The following is a 23697-nucleotide window of genomic DNA, read 5'->3' as shown; positions in this document are numbered from 1 at the left end:
TTAAGTACTTATGGAAATACTTAACTTACTATAAAATTGACTTGACGTCACCTAACTCACCTGTAGCGAAATAAATGAATATTTTGAGGGTTGGTGTAAAATCAGCTTGTACTTGTACTTCCATTTTCTCGGGCGAAAACATTTTTTTTATATACTTTTGTACACTTTCAAACTTTTTAATTTTCCCGCCATGCTTAAAATTGTCTATGAATCAACGTTTGGTTATTCCATGCACTGATACTTTTAATGAAATATCATAATCGATTGTTAAGAGTCTCAGTTTTTATTATTGTATTTTATGTCTAACAAATAATATTTTTAACTGCATAATTCTGCTATTAAAGTTTATTTATGCTTTTAAAATCATATATTTCATGCTATTTGTCAAGTGATAACAAAACGTAACTTCACCATTTCGAGTGAAAGTCAAAAATTTGTGCTCTATGCTCAGTCACTAATGGCGTGTCTTCCTGTTACACACGTTAAATCGTCAAAATGGCTAAGAAAAAAGGCGACGAAAAAGTGAACCAAACACCTCATAGTGATAATGAGGAGGCCAATTTTGACGAGGAGCCCGATTTCGAGGATCCAGAGGGTTTCGTTGACGATATTCCCGATGAAGGTGGGCAATTTTCTGTAACAAGTTTGACCGGCCATATGCGTCACCCACGCATTTTACAAGTTTTCATTCATGTTGTTACTATTTTTAACGTTATTGTGAGCCTTAGTGTGTGTTAAGGAGTGCGATTCGTTTAAATCTTGAACTTTATCAGTGAGTTTAACAGTGTAACAAAAGTCATAAAAACCTAACCTAACTTTGACGTTGCAGAGTTGCTGGCCGACCTTTTAGAGCAGAAACCGAAGGAATCTGACAGTTATGAGAACGTGGTCGTGGTCGATGGGTGCCCGCAGGTCGGGCCCGAGCGCCTGGAGAAGCTCCAGAGCGTCATAAACAAGATATTCAGCAAGTTCGGCAAGATCGTCAACGAGTATTACCCAACCAGCGAGAATGGAATGACCACTGGTTACATTTTCCTGGAGTACAGCAACCCTCAGAACGCCGCCGAAGCCGTAAAGGCAACAAATAACTGTAAATTAGATAAGCAGCACACATTCTTGGTGAATTTGTTCACTGATTTTAAGAAGTAAGTGGTCTTTTCATCTGTTCAGAACTTCCCAAGTGCTAATTGTTCAAGGTTATCATACAAAGTTCATTGAGCCCTTTATTACTCTTGTCTTTGGCATTGGGAGGTATTATTTAGAATTATGGTTTTCCTGCTACATTTGTAGAAGTTACAGTAGTTAGAACATGAAAACTAAGAGTCAGTTGACTACAATATGTACAGACTTTATGACTAGTTCCTAATGCTGAACATCATACTTGTTAAGTCATTTTCCTTATGCTATTCATAGATCATCATCATCATTTATCTACATTGTATGTAATTAAACTTCCTAGCCTTCTTTTGCTGTGGCCTAACAGGGTCCATAATATGTACCTAGCTTTAAGCCCCTTGTAACATTATGAATATGATACCTAAATACCTAACAGACTACCAGTAATTCCCCCCACACATACAATGCTCACACATCATGTTTTCATTGCACTTTGACATGTAATCAACACTTTTATCAAAACAAAAACAAAACTAACAATAACATTTGTCTGCTCAGATATTCAGACATCCCTAAAGAATGGGAGCCCCCAGCACCTCAGCCGTTCAAGGTCCAATCCGACTTACAATGGTACCTGATGGACCCGGATGCCTACGATCAGTTCCTGGTCGGTATTGGTACCGGTGTTGCACTCCAAGTTTGGCAGAATGCCCTTCCTGAGCCTACACTTATGCAGGAGAGGCCGGTAAGTTGAGAATTCTTTATTAAGTTGATTTTTGACATAAGGCATTCTATGAGTATTTGAATGTGGGTCTTATCTTGCTAGTATCTTCTAATAGCTTAAATTTTTGTAACTTGAATCAATTCAACATTATTCAAGTTGTGTTAAATGTTCTCAAACTTTGTTGTACACAATAAGTCATTATATCTAAAGCACAAACTAAAACATTCCACAACAGCCTTTGCAGATGCTACCAAGTTTTTTTTACCATAAACACTTGACACTTGAAAGTTCATATATCAAGAGTGAATCATCATAATTTGTCCTCCCCCTCAGAATTGGACAGAGACCTATGCAGTGTGGTCACCGCTGGGTACCTACCTAGCAACGTTCCACTGGAGGGGCGTGGCCCTATGGGCTGGCCCCAAGTTCTCCCAGTTCCAGAAGTTCTTCCACCCGGAAGCTCGGTTCATCTCCTTCTCACCGTGTGAAAACTATGTAGTTACGTTCTCACCTACTGGTGACAGGGGTGAAGATAAGAAACTCATTATTTGGGATATCAGGTTAGTAGGATAATTTTAGACTTTTTTTACTGTACTAATATTATTGTTTTGTTAATCTTCTGCTGCTTGATTGCACAATATTGAGTAATTTGAATATGAAAGTCATGGTCCAAAGAATCATGGTCCATTTTATGTTTTGAATTTGGGAAAAGGAAAACTTAAAACTATAACTTCTTAACATTTGTATCATGTTAGCATTTTGGTCCAGGATCCACTATAGTTCGGCCATTCAGAGAATGCGTTCCTGACACGTCGCGATTGAACTGACGACGTAACTACATTCATTGATTATTGATATAATAATGTTGTTTTAATGCTCCTCAATTGTTAAAACGGTAAACAACCAGCAAAAATATTTTTATCGTAACTGCAACGCCATTGCAAAGCTACGTCGTCAGTTCAATCGCGACGTGTAGGAACGCATTCTCTGAATGGCCGAACTATAGTGTCACAAGGGTACTGCCTATATCGAAAATAAAAGACAGCTTATTCAGGATTAATGTTGCATTACACTGGTGCCAAATGTTATTGAAATCAGTCCAGTAGTCTTGGAGTGAACCAATAACAAACATAAAATCAGAGATCTCTCTGTAAAAGCATTTAAGCATATCATTTAAGTTACCATTAGCCTATATCTCTGTATCAAATGTAATCAAGCAAGATAAAACGAGAATCTAATGAAGTGGCATGTTTGCACATCATTGGTGCACTTAGCACACTTTAGCTGCATAGTAAGCAGGTTTATACCACATACTAGCCAAATGCTCTACTTAGGATGAACAACTTTTACTCTGAGTGGCATTCCATTCACAAAGTTGTGAACTGATAACTTTATTGAAATCCTTGTTATCTTTTACCTACACTAAATAACACTATTTTGTTTATTTACACGAATATAACAAAAAAGCAAACATTATTTTGTTTGTTTACTCCTATACCAAAGAGGCTCCAAAAGTAAACTGATTTAAAAAATATTTGTGTTCGGTAGTTACGTTTGCTAAAACAGCTAGTTATGAAAAACCATAAGTTATTGAAATATGTATGGTCTCTTATTTTTAACTTTACACTTCTCTTCTATTGTGTGAAGTGAACATTTTGGTGTATTGTTCCAAGTCACGAAAACAGGTTTTCTATTACGTATGCGACGCGCGACTAAGACATGAGACAGTTAGAATACAGACTGCTACTACAGATTTGCATATAAACAAAAAGTTTTTTGAATGCCTTTGTTTTTTTAATGCTTTTTAAAAAGCAGTTATGAAATATTTTTTTATAGAATATATATTAGAAACTAACTATTATTAGTTTGACTGTAGTTTTCTGAATACAAACATAGTCACGTTATAATGTTTGTAGCTTTGTAAGGCCCAAGTTAGAATGGGGTTCATTATAATTTTAGTTAAGTTTTGAATCATTTATTACAAAATGCTTCAAATGATATGTAAAGCATATAATATAATATAATAATAATAATATAATTCAGCATACAAATAAGAATTAGCGACACTTAGCAGGACACTGTACTTCATATACTCAAGCATGGATTATTTGTGTTTATACATATTTATCCTTTGATTCGGATGTAAATTAGTCCTTATAGTTTAGTAATTAGTCCTAACATTTTTGACATTACTATTTATTTTTAAAACACATTTTCTCACACAGGACAGGCCAAGAGAAGCGTAGTTTCCCGCCCCCGGAGGAATACGTGACGTGGCCAGTGTTCCGCTGGAGCAAGGACGACCGGTACTTCGCGAGGCTCGGCCAGGATGTGCTCTCTGTATACGAGACACCCAGCTTCGGGCTGCTCGACAAGAAGTCTATCAAGATACCTGGAATTAGGTAAGAGTTTATCATTTATGCGTGTTGGAGAATTAAAGTGGAAGTTCTTGGATCTGATTTAATTTTAAGGTTCGAAAATTTTCCAGCTCAGTCAATCATTTGCAGTGTGACAAATTAATTCTGATTTATTCTGCTATAATTTCCATGGCATAACTTTTTAGTTTCACTTAGACAAACAATAGAAATTGCAGAGTAAAAACATTACAAACATTTTTTTTGTATTTTTCTGATCTACTTGTTTAACGTCACATGCAAGTTTCCTATTTCAACAAATCCCTAGCTTTGCAGGCACCTTATTTTCTTAAAACATTCACAGAGACTTCAGCTGGTCGCCGACTGACAACATCGTAGCGTATTGGGTGGCGGAAGACAAAGACGTACCCGCAAGAGTTACCCTCCTTGAACTCCCCAACCGTACCGAAATACGTTCCAAGAACTTGTTCTCCGTCGCCGACTGCAAGATCCACTGGCAGAAGAGCGGAGACTACCTCTGTGTCAAAGTAGACCGCTACTCCAAAGTCAAGAAGGACAAGAACGAAATCAAGTACTCCGGAATGTACTACAACTTTGAAATATTCCACATGAGAGAGAAGGAAATCCCTGTTGACTCTGTAGAAATTAAGGAACCCATTCAAGCGTTTGCTTGGGAGCCTGTAGGTTCTAAGTTCGCCATCATCCATGGTGACCCTGCTAACATCTGTATTAGTTTCTACCAAGTGAACACTGGTCAGGCCCCGACTTTGTTGAAGAAGTTCGAGAGGCAGCCATTCAATCACTTGTTCTGGTCTCCATCGGGACAGTTCATCGTGTTGGCTAACCTTGGGCTGACTGGTGGCGCTCTGGAGTTCTTGGACACCAATGATTTCACTATCATGAATGTTTCTGACCATTACCAGGTGTGTACTACTTTTATTTATTTGTTAATACTATCCCGTATATTTTAATGCCTTGGGACTCCCTATATGGTCTATTTAACTGACTAATATTTTTTCTCAGATGTCTGGTATTGAATGGGACCCGACCGGCCGCTTCGTGGTGACTGGTGTGTCCTCTCTCAAGAGCAAGATCGATACTGGTTACTACATCTGGTCATTCCAGGGCAAGATATTAAGAAGGTAGGAATTATTCATAGATAGAAGATCATAGAGATTCATAGATCATCAATAGAAATTCTTTACTAGCCTTGATACAAATAATAGGTAAAAATGTTGGGAATATACATTGTGATTCCTTATAACATACAGAAAACCATTAGTTTGAATATGCTGAAACTAATGGGAATGGTATGGTTCCGCTCGGTAATTACGCACAACTGCGACTCCAAACAACCGATTACTTACAACTACTTCTACGAGCGATGACTCGCGCCATTAATGCGCGTAGACCTAACCGCGTAGTTTTTTGATGAAACATGTTTTTTAAGCATCTGTAACTCCTTATCCAAATAAGATTAGATTATTAAGAATTCCCATCATATGATAATTATAATAAATCTAATGCTTTTTGTTATAGAGTAATGAAGGAAGGTTTCGCGCAATTCAACTGGCGGCCCAGGCCCCCGACGTTGTTGTCCGAGAAACAACAGAAGGACATCAAGAAGAACCTCAAGAAATATTACTCACAGTTCGAGTCTAAGGATCGCATGCGCAGTAGCAAAGCTAGCAAGGTAAGACTGACGTTATTATTTGTATAAAACTTTTTTTTAAGGGAATTTGGACTTTTATTACAAAATAATAGCATAATGACATCAAACAAGCATTAACTCAACTTACAGTGGTAATTTTAACGATTGATGAATTGAAAGTCCAGGTTTTGATCCGAAGATCGGGAAGTGGGTCATATTAAGATTCCAAGATTTTCTTACATAGTTACAAGTGAAGCTAATATAAGCGTGTTAAAATAAACTTTGAACTGCCCCATTAGTCTAGTTGTCGCATAGTGCATGAGGTCTCGGGTTCGATTCCCGGGTCGAGCCGATATAGCTTTCTGGGTTTTAGAACGTTTCACGAAGCAGTCCTGAGTCTCGAAGCTGGTGGATGTATATTCAATTTAAATTATTGAGTTAATTTGTTTACGAATATGTATGTTGTTTTGTAGGAATTGGTAGCCAAGCGCACTGAGCAGATGAAGAAGCACATGGAGTACCGCGAGGCCAAGTTGCAGGAGTGGAACGAGCAGAAGCCGCGCCGGCTTGAGCTCAGGAATTGTACGTATTACTCAATTTAAAGACAATTATATTCCATATTCCCAGAATTTTGTATTGGGAGGAGCCTTTTCTTCTATTCATTATTTTACTGTCATCGTGACTTGTTAGTAATTTTTTTATCGTGGGAATCGGAAGAAAGTGTGTAATGAAATGTTTGATACAGTTGGTATCGAGGTGTAGGTCTTTCTTTCTAAGGAAGGAAAGCAAAGTAGGCCAGTTTTTCCAGTTGTGGTCAGTTTTCACCTGGTATTTGCAGTTAGTTATAGATAGTTCAACTCAGATTTGCGCGCGGCCCTATGTGTGCGTCGGCTTGTAAATATACAACTTTCGTTCGTGTGACAGTGACGTCGTCCGAGCATGACGTGTTCTTATCGCTTTTTCTTATGGGTACAGTCGTTTACAAAAATGTCTAGTTCTTCACGGAGAAAATGTTTAAGGAGTCAGGTAGCGTTTCAAAAAATGAAACAACATTCAAAGCTTTTTATTATTACATTTTACAGTTTTTCATTATTTTCTCATACGTTTTTTCAAATTGACATTGACAGTACCTAAGAAATAAATGAGGTGAAATATCTAAGATGAATTAAATACTTCTTACATATTTTCTTGCTCGGGGTACGAGGACAATAAATAAAAGTGTGGACTAAAAATGCAAAATTCATCATTTGATTTTTCAAGGAGCGATTCAGAATCATTATAAATAAATAAACATTAAATTACGTAATAACTGTTTTCTTTAAACAGCCGTAACCCCTAAATAACTGTATTTGTACCCGACTGTACCTCTTGTCACGCACACAAAGTCACTGTATATGTACAAGGGTTACCCACACATAAGGCCGCGCGCAAGACTGAGTTGAACTTACTATACAAGAACGATTGTATAACATATTTTCTTCCCCCAGATGTTGACACTGACGGTATTGACACCGACACAACAACGACGGTAGAAGAAGTAGTAGAATTTTTCGTGAAAGAGGAACAAACGGTCATCGAGTAGTCACCATTCCGCTCAAACGTTAGAGGTCGGCGTGCGAACTCCGACCTCCTTCGAAGTCCGGCGAACGGATTCACATTTTTAATAAACCAACCACAGACTATAAAGTTTTTTTATACCTTCATCCCGCTAAAGTCACAAAAGCATTTTATACGCGACAGTTGCATTATGTTCAGTGTAAGATTTCGGTTTATAAATTATACAATAGGTAATGTTTATAGAAATCATATTAAATTGATATGTTTCAAATGGAAAACGGCCTTTTAATACCTGTTTGTATTTTATTTTGTTACATTTATTTATAAGATGATGGTATGAAATAAACTTTTGATAAACATCCGAAAAGGGAGAATTATTTATGAACACAGCCAACTGAAGTTTGCAAGAGGGAGCGAAGTTTAGCCAAGAATAATTTAAATGAAAGAAGTGTACCTAAACAAAAAAGTATCTAACAGTAAGGCCCAGCGCACACCACTGGAAGCGCGTCGGAGCGCAATTGACATACGGTCTACAAAATAATAAATTCGAAATGAGCCGCTCGCGGGACCATCGAAGAGCATGGGCGCGCATCTTTTGTAGACCGTATGTCAAGGTAGTTAAGGTTTATATTACATTGTTGTCTTCAAATGCGCTCCGACGCGCTTCCAGCGGTTATACGCTGGACCCGAGACGGGATTTACTTCTAAACATGATAAACGAGTGGGTGCGTCAAAAAATTTGAAGGGTTACAAAATCGGTCTCCTGGAAGTATTCAGGAGATTAGGTTAACGTTATTAGGTAAACGTGTGATGGACAGGCAAGTCTTTGGCCAGTTGCACGGAGTTGATCCAGAGGGAAGCGGGTGAAACCGTTGGTTTAACTAGGTACTGAAAACCTATCCCATATACTCCCTTATATACTTACCCCATCCCCATTAACTCCCTTATGTACAGTCCATATATACTCCCTTATGTACTGTCCTCATATACTCCCTTATGTACTTTCCCTATAAACACCCTTATGTTCTTACCCCATATATTCCCTTATGTACTGTAAAGACTACCTTATATACTTACCCCAAATACTCCCTTATGTACTTACCCCATATACTCCTTTATGTACCGTGCTCATATACTACCTTATATACTGTTCTCATATACTCCCTTATGTACTTACCCCATATACTCTCTTATGTACTTACCCCATATACTCTCTTATGTACTTACCCCATATACTCCCTTATGTACTGTCCTCATATACTCCCTTATGTACTGTCCTCATATACTCCCTTATGTACTCTCCCCATATACTCCCTTATGTACTGTAAAGACTACCTTATATACTTACCCCAAATACTCCCTTATGTACTTCCCCATATACTCCTTTATGTACCGTGCTCATATACTCCCTTATGTACTGTCCTCATATACTCCCTTATATACTGTCCTCATATACTCCCTTATATACTGTCCTCATATACTCCCTTATATACTGTCCTCATATACTCCCTTATGTACTGTCCTCATATACTCCCTTATGTACTGTTCTCATATACTCCCTTATGTACTGTAAAGACTACCTTATATACTTACCCCAAATACTCCCTTATGTACTGGCCTCATATACTCCCTTATGTACTGTCCTCATATACTCCCTTATGTACTGTCCTCATATACTCCCTTATGTACTGTAAAGACTACCTTATATACTTACCCCAAATACTCCCTTATGTACTGGCCTCATATACTCCCTTATGTTCTTACCCCATATATTCCCTTATGTACTGTTCTCCCTTATGTACTGTCCTCATATACTACCTTATGTACTTACCCCATATACTCCCTTATGTACTGTCCTCATATACTCCCTTATGTACTGTTCTCATATACTCCCTTATGTACTTACCCCATATACTCCCTTATGTACTGTCCTTATATACTCCCTTATGTACTGTCCTCATATACTCCCTTCTGTACTGTTCTCATATACTCCCTTATGTACTGTCCTCATATACTCCCTTATGTAGTCCTCATATACTACCTTATGTACTTACCCCATATACTCCCTTATGTACTGTCCTCATATACTCCCTTATGTACTGTCTTCATATACTCCCTTCTGTACTGTTCTCATATACTCCCTTATGTACTGTCCTCATATACTCCCTTATGTAGTCCTCATATACTACCTTATGTACTTACCCCATATACTCCCTTATGTACTGTCCTCATATACTCCCTTATGTACTGTCTTCATATACTCCCTTATGTACTTACCCCAAATACTCCCTTATGTACTGGCCTCATATACTCCCTTATGTACTTATCCCACATACTCCCTTATGTACTGTTCTCCCTTATGTACTGTCCTCATATACTCCCTTATGTTCTTACCCCATATATTCCCTTATGTACTGTTCTCCCTTATGTACTGTCCTCATATACTCCCTTATGTACTGTCTTCATATACTCCCTTATGTACTTACCCCAAATACTCCCTTATGTACTGGCCTCATATACTCCCTTATGTACTTATTCCACATACTCCCTTATGTACTGTTCTCCCTTATGTACTGTCCTCATATACTCCCTTATGTTCTTACCCCATATATTCCCTTATGTACTGTCCTCATATACTCCCTTATGTACTGTAAAGACTACCTTATATACTTACCCCGAATACTCCCTTATGTACTGGCCTCATATACTCCCTTATGTACTTACCCCATATACTCCCTTATGTACTGTTCTCCCTTATGTACTGTCCTTATATACTCCCTTATGTACTGTCCTCATATACTCCCTTATGTACTTACCCCATATACTCCCTTATGTACTGTCCTCATATACTCCCTTATGTACTGTCCTCATATACTCCCTTATGTACTGTAAAGACTACCTTATATACTTACCCCAAATACTCCCTTATGTACTGGCCTCATATACTCCCTTATGTACTTACCCCATATACTCCCTTATGTACTGTTCTCCCTTATGTACTGTCCTCATATACTCTCTTATGTACTGTCCTCATATACTCCCTTATTTACTGTCCTTATATACTCCCTTATGTACTGGCCTCATATACTCCCTTATGTTCTTACCCCATATATTCCCTTATGTACTGTTCTCCCTTATGTACTGTCCTTATATACTACCTTATATACTGTCCTCATATACTCTCTTATGTACTGTCCTCATATACTCCCTTATTTACTGTCCTTATATACTCCCTTATATACTGTCCTTATATACTACGTTATATACTGTCCTCATATACTCTCTTATGTACTGTCCTCATATACTCCCTTATTTACTGTCCTTATATACTCCCTTATGTACTGGCCTCATATACTCCCTTATGTTCTTACCCCATATATTCCCTTATGTACTGTCCTTATATACTACCTTATATACTGTCCTTATATACTCTCTTATGTACTGTCCTCATAAACTCCCTTATTTACTGTCCTTATATACTCCCTTATGTACTGTCCTCATATACTCCCTTATGTACTGTCCTCATATACTCCCTTATGTACAGTCCTCATATACTCCCTTATGTACTGTCCTCATATACTACCTTATGTACTTACCCCATATACTCCCTTATGTACTGTCCTCATATACTCCCTTATGTACTGTCCTCATATACTCCCTTATGTACAGTCCTCATATACTCCCTTAAGTTCAGTCCTCATATACTCCCTTATGTACTGTCCTCATATACTCCCTTATGTACTGGCCTCATATACTCCCTTATGTTCTTACCCCATATATTCCCTTATGTATTCCCCCCATATACTCCCTTATGTACTGTCCTCATATACTCCCTTATGTACTTACCCCATGTACTCCCTTATGTACTGTCCTCATATACTCCTGTATGTATTCTCTCCATATACTCCCTTATGTACTCTCCCCATATATTTCCTTATGTATTTTCTCCAGAGACTCACCAACCCCATATGCTCCCTTATGTACTTATCGCTTAAAATTGTAACAAAATAGCGAACCACTTCATACCCTTTGGTTTACTTTAACAATACACATGTTGTATTGTATGACACCATTCATTCAATGCACGTCCTTATAGTCTATATGGTTTTCATTTTATTCACTTATTCAATACTTTGTTTGAAAATTAAACCAAAAATCATTACTTCGCGTCCAGTAGGTTAACGAAGCAACTACCGACACCGAACTAAAAAAAGTACAGCTATAGTTTAGTAAACATATAGACAAAAACTTTTAAAATCAAAACAAAAAAAAAAATGCTACAAAGGTACGCGTACGTTTACAGGTCAACCGGATTATCGTATCCGATCCCAACATCACTATTTGACGCAAAAACTGACCCATTTTCACGGCCCGGTCAGCGGGGCTCACAAAAAGATCGTATATTTTCAATTTCATATAGATAAGGGTGGTATTCGTTTATCAAATACCATAGAAGTTCGCTTTTCATATCTTCCTTAAGCATTTACTGAATCCTAGCTGTTTCTCCCGGTTTCACCCGCCACATGAAGGAACCACTTTTCACGACCAGCTGAAAACTACTAAAAAGTACCACCTTTCTTAGTCTAGCTGAACTTTAAACTGAATCAGAAGTTTTGGATTGAAAGCCCGACAGACAGTCACCTGGTACAATTTTAGATATTCAAGTTGTCCACGACAATGCAAGAAGTCAATTTATTTGACTGGATCTTTGTGAATCAAATCTTGGTATTTTCAGTACCTAGGTGGTATATTTGATAATATTAAAAAGTTATTTATTTTGGATATTTGATAGGGTAAAGGTGCATTTTAAAGCTAGCTGCCAGCTGCAACTGCAGCGACTGCATGAATTCGATACATATCTGAGAGCAACTGCACGTGCTACTGCCGTTTCGACCTAAATCGGTTTCATGTAAACAGACAAAGCAGTAGGTACCTACCTAGTGCAGCTGCGGTCGATTTGGTGCAGTTAGCGGCATGTGCAGTCGGCAGCTAGGATAGAAAACGTACCTTGCCTGTACCTAATACCATTCACCAAAATCATTGCTTGATATACTCGTAGGTCAGAGTATAGCGTCCTAAACACCTTCTGGAAAAAGGTTTAATTACGTGTCCAAAGCTGGCAGTAAGACGATTTATCTTATCCCCAACGAAAGTAATTAGACCTGTCAGTTTTTGTAACGCCAATGTTATGCTTCGGGTTTCGGATTAAGATCTTTTAGGATTAGGATATTACTGCCTGTAATTACTGAGATGGTAGCTTAGACTAAGTTCATTATTGATGAAAATTCGCGTAAGAATCATTATAGAGTACTTTAGAAACTATTTGACTTTCAAGAAAGAGTTTATTCCAGTCTTTTCCAGACCACCAAATTCAGTGATTGTTTTAAAATATGGTAGCTATCAATTGTCACAACTGTCCTTTGCAATGGTCCCTTAAAAAATATCTTAAAATTAAAAAAAAAAAAACTGATTCCTTATTTTTTGTACGTACATATAATAAATCTTGTTTAAAGTTAAGTAAAGTTTTTGCTTTAGGGAATTTTATAACAGTGTGTGCGGGAATCGAACTCGCTACTATTGACACATTGCTTATATGTCGAAGAGCCTTCACTAAGAGTAAATTCCATGCCTTCATGTACAGACACTCGATAAGAATGAAAACACATTACATCATTATTTTTAAATAAGTAATAAATTGACGCATGCTGTTTACTTCGAGTTACTTTCAGGAAACTGCAGAGAGCGTTGACACAAGAATAAAAACTTTACCCATACGGAAACAAAGTAGCATCGAGATTGCAGCTTGTTTTATTTCAGGAGTTTCTTTACAAAGAAAAAATTAAAATAGAATAGACAGTACACCATAAAATGTATTCATACAAGAATGGGTGAACGGAGATGTAAATAATAACAGAACAGCAAGAGATTACAAGTTTGCCTTACGATGGAGCGTACAGAATTTTCCTCGCTTTTAGAACAAACCCCCGGGCGCCCAGTGCACTTAAAGACGAAAATATATTTTCCAGCAAAAGCGTGAAAAAGCTTAGAGTCCGCTGGAAAAACATTTGCTGTAGCTAACATGAGCGCGCATGATCGTGGTCGCGACGATGCGTCCATTCACAAGCGCCGCCCTTCAGTTCGACTCAAATTTTCTTCTGAACGCACGCCCGGGGACAATTTCCCGCGCTTTCCGAACCCCGAACTAATTTGAATTCAAATTGTTAAGTTCGCGCGCCTGTGTGGCCAGTTATTTGTGAAAAAGTGTAGTACGTGAAAAAGTTTGAATATCTGGCAAGTTTAAATTATTTATTGAGTGTTGGTTACGGTAATAAGAAAGTTTTATTTTTTGTTTTGCGGATTTATTTTGTTGGTGCGTTCTCCGTTTTTATTAGGTAAGTTAATATATAGTACGTATACACATACTTAGGTACTTACAAAGGTTTTTAAGTCTACACAACTACTAAAAATTAGAATATAACTAAAAATTATACCTATATATAGTTCGGCCATTCAGAGAATGCGTTCCTGACACGTCGCGATTGAACTGACGACGTAATAACATTCATTGATTATTGATATAATAATGTTGTTTTAATGCTCCTCAATTGTTAAAACGGTAAACAACCAGCAAAAATATTTTTATCGTAACTGCAACGCCATTGCAAAGTTACGTCGTCAGTTCAATCGCGACGTGTCAGGAACGCATTCTCTGAATGGCCGAACTATAATAATTAATGCTTTAATCAAGACGAAATTTTCTTTAACCTTATTTCGTAAGATGTATCTTTTACTTGTAGTGGTAGAAAGATTAGTGCTCAAGTCTACACAACTACTAAAGAATATAACTAAAAATAAAAATTTGTGCCTTATTAAAGACGAAATTTTCTTTAACCTAATTTCGTAAGATGTCTCTTCTACTTGTGGTGGTAGAAAGATTTTTACGGTCAGTAGCGTGTTTAATTAAAAGGAAACTATCCGTCCGTCCATCACACGCCAGGGCATAGCGACGGACGCCAAATGAATTTATTTCACAATGTTGTTAACTAGAACCTATGTGAGTAGTTGGGAAATCAGTTTCAGTATGGGACTCTTATAATATTATTGAATTATTTTATAATCCTTCATGTAAGACGTGGAATTGCCTAGGTTCAAAAGGCCAATTTTAGCTACATAGATTTATGTATTTCCGACAGTTATTGTAGTAAAAGATTCACTAAAATATGTTGGAACCTAATTCTTGAGTTTTCATCTTGAACGTCAACATTCCATTTTTCTTCACTAACATAGGTATTTTTACAAAATCCAGTAATAAACTTCTAAAAATCGTAAATATTTGCATAACTTCAAAGCTTGCCTTTTAAACAATAATATTTATCGATCTAATTTAAAATTACATTGATCGATTTTTTTTAAATAAATAAATGTTTAGCAAACATTGCTTGCACAACGTCATTTTAGCAAAAAATAAAAGATTCCGACGACTTGAGAAACTCCTATTTTTGAAATCGGTTACGGAGAATTCAAAACAAATTATCTTTATAGAAGACTGATACAATGAAAATTAGGTAATTATCACTTTAAACTTGATTTATTTCAACACAAACATGGAAAATCGCGGTATTCCTACTAAGATTTTTAGATACAAAATTCACAAGTAGGTACCTACGTATTGCAAAATAGGTTCGTAGGTAATAAAGGTAGGTACAATTTTTCAGTCCGGGTTTCCCGTGAGTATAAAGGACGTGGCACATTACAGCAGCACCGCAACAGCACGGCTCCACACCAGCATTTAAGTTGTCATTCAATTTAGAGCATTAAATCGTGTATATTATAATATATTTCGTAATGTCAATATGAAAAAGCCAACGGCGAGCAGTCAGCGTGCTTGCCGCTTCCACACAACTCGACTCGCCGCCCGCGTGCTGCAAGCGAGCGGTCCTCATGCGTACAGCGCGCCGACGGCGTGCTAATTGCCCGCCGACTCCGAGCCGGCAGCGAAACAACGTCATTACGTCGTGTTCAATCATAACATCAATCATAATCGTCTTAAAATAATATTGAGTTTGCGGTGACAGCAAGCTTACACCTCGCGGCCGGCGCGCGGACGGCGCGCCGACGGCGAGCGGACGGCGCGCCGACGGCGAGCGGACAGCGCGTGGTTGGCGCGCTGTCCGCTCGCCGTAGTCTTAATTCGAGGCGACGCCGTGCTGCAGCCGTGCTGTTGCCGTGCTGCTATAATGTGCCACAAGCTTAAACCAGTTTTCAGTTTTTCCTTGCCAAGTATTTAGCTACTTCATTATAATAAAGTGGATCTTAGCATTTCTAATTAACTTTTGACCTTTCAACACTCGTAGTTAATTTTCTTTTACGGATTTTATAAAATATGTAGGTAGTAAGTACAACGTTTCGAAAAAAGGGTGGTTGGGTTCCTACCTATATTTAGGCCCAATTTCACTGACAACATAAACGTCAGTTTTTTTTTAAATAACTGAAAATTCAAATTAAATACGTAAGGCAAGGGTTGTAGGAAACCTGTACCGTATCATGGGAGAAATTCCAGTCCCATGAATGGATTAACATAGACTGATGATGACAATAATATATTCAAATAATTAATTAATTACAGCTAGTTTTGTTTTATTACTTTCGGCCATGACTCTAGAAATGGAACCTTTACATCTAATAAACCTATTTTAATTCAAATTAACGACAATTTATACGATAACACAAAACCATAGTTTAACAGTTTCCAATTATACAATCAAAAGCTTAGGCTATAATGCGTACTATTAATCACACAGATTAACCTAGCTTTGATATCGGACAATAACATAATGTTACCAATCCGATAATTGATATACCTAATTACTCGTACATAAACAGTAGTTAAATAGTATTCTCATTAGTAATTTTCGTATCTCATACCTATTACTTTTTCTATAATTAAGTACCTAAATTCTTTTGACCAATAATGCTGTGAATCGGATTTAGATGTAGAAATTAGTCGAGAGATCTTTACACATGAAATTTGTTCAAAGCGTCCTAATAGGAATAGGTTCCCCTTTAGATAAATAATTTGGCAATATATGATATAAGTTAGAAGGTGCAAGGTACATGAATAATAAAAGTGCATAAGTATTTAGTAGCGGCTTGCCAAAAGAGGTTTGGATAGTTGCGTACATGAAAGCATACGAACCAATACATTGGGATTCTTACAATTATTGGATTTCGAAAATCCTGCTACTAATTAACACCTACCAGTGGCACGTTCTGGTAAGAAATTACAATTAATTCTTTGTACCGCGAAAACCAATTTAAACTTCAATCTTGATTTATTGGTGAGAGAAAGTCTATCAATTAATGGTAGCCTGTGACGGTGGGATTATAGTCTGTAATCAGGACAGTCGTATTCAATCGTATTGCGGCGCCAAACAAGATGGCGACCGAGCTGTAATTACCAATGTCTTTCAATTTGATTGATTAAAATTACTTTCATTAGGTTTAGTTTTAATAGTTTGTAGGAAACCTTGTGAGTTGGCTTACGTATTTAAATGACGTGAATAAAGATAGTGCTCCTTATAATTCATTCTTTCTGTTTTCTTCTCAGTATATTTTTTCCCACAAAATTGTGTTGACTGTATTAAGTGATATTTATAAATAGAACATCAGATGAGTATTGACGACTAAAAACAATCATAGAGTATTGTCATTCGTTTAGCATAAAATACTAGACAAGTTAAAAACATTTCAGACAAAGTCAAGTAAAAAATAAAAGTAGGTAGATGTCTTTACGTATAATGACGTTGTTCGTTGAACGCGCACCAAAATTTTCCTTAAAGTGCTATCCAATTTACCTCAAAATCTTGTGATGTTAAATTGGGTATCTTTGTACTAAATATACTACGTTAATTAACCTTTCCTTTTAATTAGATTCTTGACCTTAAACTCAAAAAATGCTCCATTGGCGGAGTCAGGTGTTGGGCAAATCAACTAATTTATTCAATCAATTGATCAATCATGATTGATCTAATCATGATTATTTTAGTCATGACTAATATAATCATAACTAACGAGATCAATCATTAGTCATGACTAAATTCGTTAATCGCAAATCGTCAATCATTAGTTTTAATCATTAATGTATGACTAAGCTCAATGCACAGGTGTTGGTACACTACACATACAGGGTGTAAGGATCAGCTGATCGAAGACTCAGGCCATCATCTTGAGTAAAGCATTGAAGGAATTAGGTTCGGAAAAAAAAATTGACTCTGCAGCCAGAAAAAATTTAGTCATATGCGACTCGGCAGCCAATTTTGTATGGAGATGTCAAAAATTCTTTTAATTTCCGAGAACAATTTCTTTGTGGACTTTGCTCAGGAGCATTATCTGAGTCAGTTTTCAGGGGCTGTACCGTACACCCTGTATCAAACGATTGATTTTCTCTTAGTGCCTTACGAGTATTTTACCGGGGCATGTATTTATCTGACCACCAAAAAATACTGTATTTAACTAAAACACTAAAGTCTAACCTAACCTACTGTAACGTTTTGTGTGCAATTCAGTATTTTTTTAAGATGCAGAAAAAAATACTTTACCCGGAATTAAAAAATATCAATCATAAATAAATAATCATGATTATTTGATTAAGATTAAAACTAATCAATCGTTAGTCATCACCTTGTGATTAAACTAAATAATCATTAGTCTTCAATCATATCTAACACATTCAATCATTAGTCATCAATCATTAGTTAACTAAATTTTGCCCAACACTGAGACACACAAGTACCTAAAGTGTGTTAAAAAATAAGCATTTTCCCGGTAAAATGGCAGGAGGTTTGACTTCTATTCTGGATTTTTATTCAATAACCCTAGGTTTGTAATTAGCTAGAGTAGATATTATTTACATTTTGGGAAATAATGTGATGTGACATCGTGTATCGACACATCACTAGTTTTAGGTAGTCGGTAGCACCGGTAGGGATTTTCTTTCGTAGGGATTTTAATGTGCAAGGTATAGTACATTTTTGTTTATTTATTTAATTCATATGGTATAGGTATATATTAAACGTTTTATATAATAAATAAATAAATGTCTCTTATATTCCAAGCACACAAAATAACTTTAAATCTACATAAAGGTAAGTTTGAATAAGGATTAATAAATTTTCCCGCATTTTCAAGCACCATTAGTGTTGCTACAAGGTAGGCAGTGTACATTTAATCGATTATTATGAATTAATCCGATCATTCGAATTCATTTACGATCGTTAAGTTTCGCAATCAATGTTAAATCCGTTGTTATTAACGTGCCATTGAATTTAATGGTATTCGATGAACGGTTATCAAATTGTAAAGTTACCGATTCGATTTGCCAAAGTTTGGGGATAAATAAGGTAGGTAGGTACATATTTATGTTTTGATATTAGTGTTAATATTGGCGTCCCGAGAATTTTTGTTGGTCTGTTTATGTGCTGTAACACTGTGCACATTAATTTTAAATGTTAAATGTTGTAAAAAATGCTATGATATTATATTTAGTTTTTTTTAACATTTTGTCGTTGATACAATGAGGTATAGATTACCTCATAATATCATAATAGATAGGTACACGCATTTTATTATTAAGATAATAATAGATGAATAAATCATTCGTGAATAAAGGACTTTTAAGACCTTACAAAAAAATTGGATACATTACTAATAAATATATTTTGGGATGAAAAAATCGACTAACACTTTCCCAACTCTAAATTGTGCCAACGGAGTAACAAGTAAACGTACTTGAATACATAATTTATGTACTAGAGAGATAGACACTCTGAACTACAGAGCAAAACACTCTATACTTAATCTATATGACATAGCTTTGCAGAAATTCTGATTACTTTTTGAGAGTCCTATTCTGAACCAGACTGTTTCCGAAAAAGCTATTTCGAGTTCGCTTCTGTGTTCAGCGGTCGGTCCAATAAATCATGTTTACACTGCAGATGCAATCGTGGTTTTAAAGTGCGTTTTTACAGGATATTACAGAATTTTGGCAGTTATAGTGGCTTAATAGTTGGTACAGAATGTGGTGTTGATTTTTGGTGTTCCGTGTCCAAAGGGAAATAGAGGATCCTATTGCTAAAACTTCGTTATAAGTCTGGCAACAGGCTGTATCATATGAACTGTGATATCAAGACTGCCTCGTTGGTCTAGCTGTCGCAAGTGCGGCTGCTGAGCACGAGGTCTCGGGTTCGATTCCCGAGTCGGGCCGAAATCGCTTTGTGGGTTTTAGAAGACTTTCACAAAGCAGCCCGGAGCCTGGAAGCTGGTGATTGATACACCCGTGCATCGGAGAGCACGTAAATGTCGGTCCTGCGCCTGATCTCTCGGTCTTCGGTTGTGTCGGATTACCATACCATCGGGCTATGAGAGTTAAGGAATAGTGAGTGCACCTGTGTCTGCGCAAATGCTTGTGCACTATAATATGTCCTGCGTAGTTGGCTAATCTCCTTACATGAGAACAGCCGCCGTAGTCGATAATCGGCTAGGAGGACATCAGATATCAAGACAGTTTGAATTTTTATACCTAAATGATGAATTAACGTGGCCGCTACATCAACTGAAACTAAACCCATACAACAAACATGATTCTATTGGCCGGTTCTTTATGTATATTTTTTGACAATTTTATATAGCAACAGCAACCATGCGTAATTTCGCATATACTTAGGTAACGTAGCTTTCCATTACTTACCCGTATACTTGTAATATCGAACCAACTTTGAGAGCTCTCGATACTTCGCAAAGCAGGTCTCGATTCTACATAGGGACCAATTCTACAACATTTCACGGACAGTAGTCAAAAGCCTGAAGTTCGGTAAATACTTTAGTGGAAAATCTAGTTGGGACATGTATTTAAGCGTTAATAAGTAGACCCAGCTACCTTTTTACTAAGGGGTATCGGGTTGGTCAGGTAACTGAGTTGAGGAGGTCAGATAGGCAGGCGCTCCTTATTGGTACTCAGTTGCAACCGGCTAGAATGGAAGCCGACCATAACATAGTTGGAACAAGGCTGAAAGAAAATTGTTAATAATTTACCTTGATAACTAAAGTTGCTACACCCCATTTCTCCCATATTTTCGGGTGACCCGCACAAAAAACTGTCGCGTGGAACTTTTTACCTGTTTTGTTGTTCGTATTCCCTGACCGACCATGGTACGTTGATCTGTCTTCATTAACCTTAGATTAAGGAAGGGAATTTTTTATCATTGTGCCGGTACAAAGTAAAAGTAAATATATGGTTTAACTTTTAGCTTTGTATTGTAGTTACCAATGGGGATGGGGAACTTCCCCATGCTCGTATGTAGTAGTAATTTTTTTTTGTATCTTCATGTTTACAAACCCTTACACTATGTAAATATGTAGGAAAACCTTGGGCTTTTGATTCATGCTCGTCTTATACCGCATTTACTCATTGCTTGTATGCTTAAATGGCTGGCAAGCAAATCTTGTCTGTGAGGATAATAATTTGAACACCCACTGTGGGTGAATAAAATAAAGTACCTATCTTTACGTGTACCATTGATCAATATATATCTATACTAAAACCAAACAAGCACTTATGAAGGTCAAAAATACATATAAATATATTTTATGTAGAATCAACTATGTATAATTGCCTATTCCAAAAGCAGCTTCCTATGGAGAAGAACAGCAAATCAATGCATTCATTTTAATTATCGTATCTATCTGATAATACAGTTCTTAGAATAACCTATATCTGGATGATATTACCTAGGTGATCGTATCACTATCGTTTGCGGTCACAATTACACGACATTGTGTCATTATTTTACAATATTACGGCATTCATTATTAACCCATACGTCCTATACGTATTTATAAATAGAAATAGACATTGATTGCTCCATATTTAGCCGAATTAAACATTTGAATTGACTTTATTTGTGAAAGAAGATAATTATGGGTGTTATAACTAGAAGACGGTCAAGTTTTTGATTATATTTTGTCCAGTTCTTATTCAAGATCATCTCGTAACGTACTAATACTTCACTAGGTACATGTTATAAAATAAAGTCCTCCGCCACAACTGTCTGTCTGGTCACGCTAAGCTCAAGAACTACTGTACAGTATTAATTGGCGATTACTTATTTACACAGGTACCTAATATTTACGATTCTTTCGGGAACTAGAGAATAAGAAAATCCTAAGGAAAATCCTATAGGAACTTGTTTATATTGCTTTATAACTCAAACTAGTTTTCGCTGGGGGTTCGAACGTGGATTTGGAACTCCTTCGTCCTAACGAACTTACTAACTTTGCCACCCCTATTCACCCCTTTGGGGATGAACATAGAAATCCTTCGCTGTCGTATCTTGAGGGAATATAGGGAATATTTCGTTGTTTTGTCAGTTAGCCTTTACATTAATGTAAAAATCCATGGTTGCCTAAAAATAAAATATATTGTACCGATTCCAGCGGTCTCTGCTTCTCTCACCTGTATAAAATATAACATTATGACCTATTCGTAGCATCATAATATGCATAACACAAATAAGTAACGTAGATTTATATTCATACAAAACATATTTCAAAATCAGTTCTCTATATCCAGAGAAATATAATAGAGAGAAATAAAATAATATATGCAGAAGTGCAACAAAATTATTATCTTATCCCTGTATCGGGGTTATTAACCACAACATAATAGTTACCTATAGTAATTTTTAAACGTCCACGTAGCGAGTCCATTTACCTATCTATCTTTCTAATGTACCTATAAATTGAAGCTTATTTCAAAGCAACATTTTTCATAAAAATAACCAGGGTTTTGAATATTATGAAAAACGGTTCTGAAAAACACATTTGCCAAAGTGGTCTTCTCTTTAAGAGTTATTTATTTTAATGTAATTTTCTTCAGATGTTAATAGAGTGCTTATTCGCGTTTGTCCGTTTTAGAATATATACACACATTTTTTTACGAAAAATACTTCAATAATAAATTCACTTCTCAGCTTTATTGACTTATAAATGAGATTAATTTGATAGAGTTAAAGAAAAGAGGAGGAAGGAAAATTGAAGATATTACCTGAATAGGAATGTTCTATTATTATCTTCTTCCCGACTACGTTCCAAGCACGAAGATCCGTTTTCGGGTTGAAAAGTCGCCGTATAGTTAAAACTCAAAGAAACTGCAGACAGTCTTACCAAGATGTATGAAGTGATTGCCCATTTAGTGGATGACGGACGGACAGTCATTAATCCTTTAGAAACAGAATTTTATTTTGCGACTCCTGTAGGTTTTCGGGTAGTAGATTTGATGCTTAGAAAATGGCTAAGATGACGATGCAGTCTGCATTTCTTTCTTTACAAGGTACAATTCGGGTATAGGCGACAGTCGCGAGCGTGGCCATACATTCCGATATGTTGACTACCTATGCGACAGCATTGGCGTACGGCTGTCACGAGTATGATTCCAAAGTGTAACTTTAGAACTAAGAGATATTCACCCTGCAGATAAATGATTGCATCTTCACATGCATGTATAATATATCGAACATTATTATTATATCACATACCTATATGCAGATGATTTACTGTGTTACTGTTCTATATTGTTCGTCGTTTGTCAACATATGTACGTTTGTTTCAATACAACGTTTAATATTTCTGTTATTATTGTATGGAATGGGAATTAATTACAATGGTTTCATAAGAAGAAGAACAGTTTTATTTCCTCGATAAATTGTGACTTTGAGAAATAATATGCAGTGTTGTTTGAAGACAATATGTATCTTAGGTAATTATATTTATATTTAGGTAATATGATAAAGAGGAATCATTTTTTTGTTTACTTATTTGTAATCTAAAGGCTCCGAAACTGCTCAACCGATTTGAAAAATTCTTTCACCTTTGAAAAGCAACACTCTTCCCGAATAACATAGGCTATGTTTTATCCGGGTACGGCAGTAGTTCCCACGGGAAAGAAAAAAAAAGATATGAGAATAAAATAAAATAGACCAACACCATGATTTCGTCTCGAGTTTTAACATATTCCAATAGTTTTGTGTAGGATTGTATCTGAAGCACAAAAACAGCAAATAGTTTAGTTCCAAACGCACATGACGTAACTCTAGTAAAAATCCCATACGGAATTTGTTGACAACGAAAAACTATACCGATAACTGTAGTTACAATTTTGTAGAACTGTGATGAATGCTCTGTTGCGTACTGTATTTGATAAAATTCAGATATTAATCTTC

The 23697-nt window shown here is 36.5% G+C and overlaps 1 protein-coding gene across 1 annotated transcript; it reads left to right on the top strand.

Annotated features, from left to right (window-relative positions):
• Nucleotides 1–439: 439 nt before the first annotated feature.
• Nucleotides 440–7790, top strand: LOC124633172 (eukaryotic translation initiation factor 3 subunit B). The gene is made up of 10 exons (XM_047168309.1): nucleotides 440–622; nucleotides 830–1145; nucleotides 1675–1861; nucleotides 2174–2400; nucleotides 4066–4242; nucleotides 4559–5138; nucleotides 5239–5357; nucleotides 5755–5908; nucleotides 6340–6448; nucleotides 7354–7790. Exons 1-10 carry the CDS (start codon nucleotides 496–498, stop codon nucleotides 7446–7448), a joined length of 2091 nt encoding a protein of 696 aa, XP_047024265.1. The 5' UTR covers nucleotides 440–495; the 3' UTR covers nucleotides 7449–7790.
• Nucleotides 7791–23697: the final 15907 nt, after the last annotated feature.

Source organism: Helicoverpa zea, chromosome 9 (assembly GCF_022581195.2).
Source record: "Helicoverpa zea isolate HzStark_Cry1AcR chromosome 9, ilHelZeax1.1, whole genome shotgun sequence".
NCBI lineage: Eukaryota > Metazoa > Arthropoda > Insecta > Lepidoptera > Noctuidae > Helicoverpa > Helicoverpa zea.
Note: the sequence above shows the minus strand (reverse complement) of the source record. Positions and strands in the feature narration are given on the sequence as shown.

Coding starts and splice junctions, on each gene's coding strand:
- LOC124633172 (XM_047168309.1), top strand. CDS start 496: ATGGCTAAGAAAAAAGGCGACGAAAAAGTGAACCAAACACCTCATAGT. Junction 623..829: donor TGACGATATTCCCGATGAAG/GTGGGCAATTTT, acceptor TTGACGTTGCAG/AGTTGCTGGCCGACCTTTTA. Junction 5,909..6,339: donor GCAGTAGCAAAGCTAGCAAG/GTAAGACTGACG, acceptor GTTGTTTTGTAG/GAATTGGTAGCCAAGCGCAC.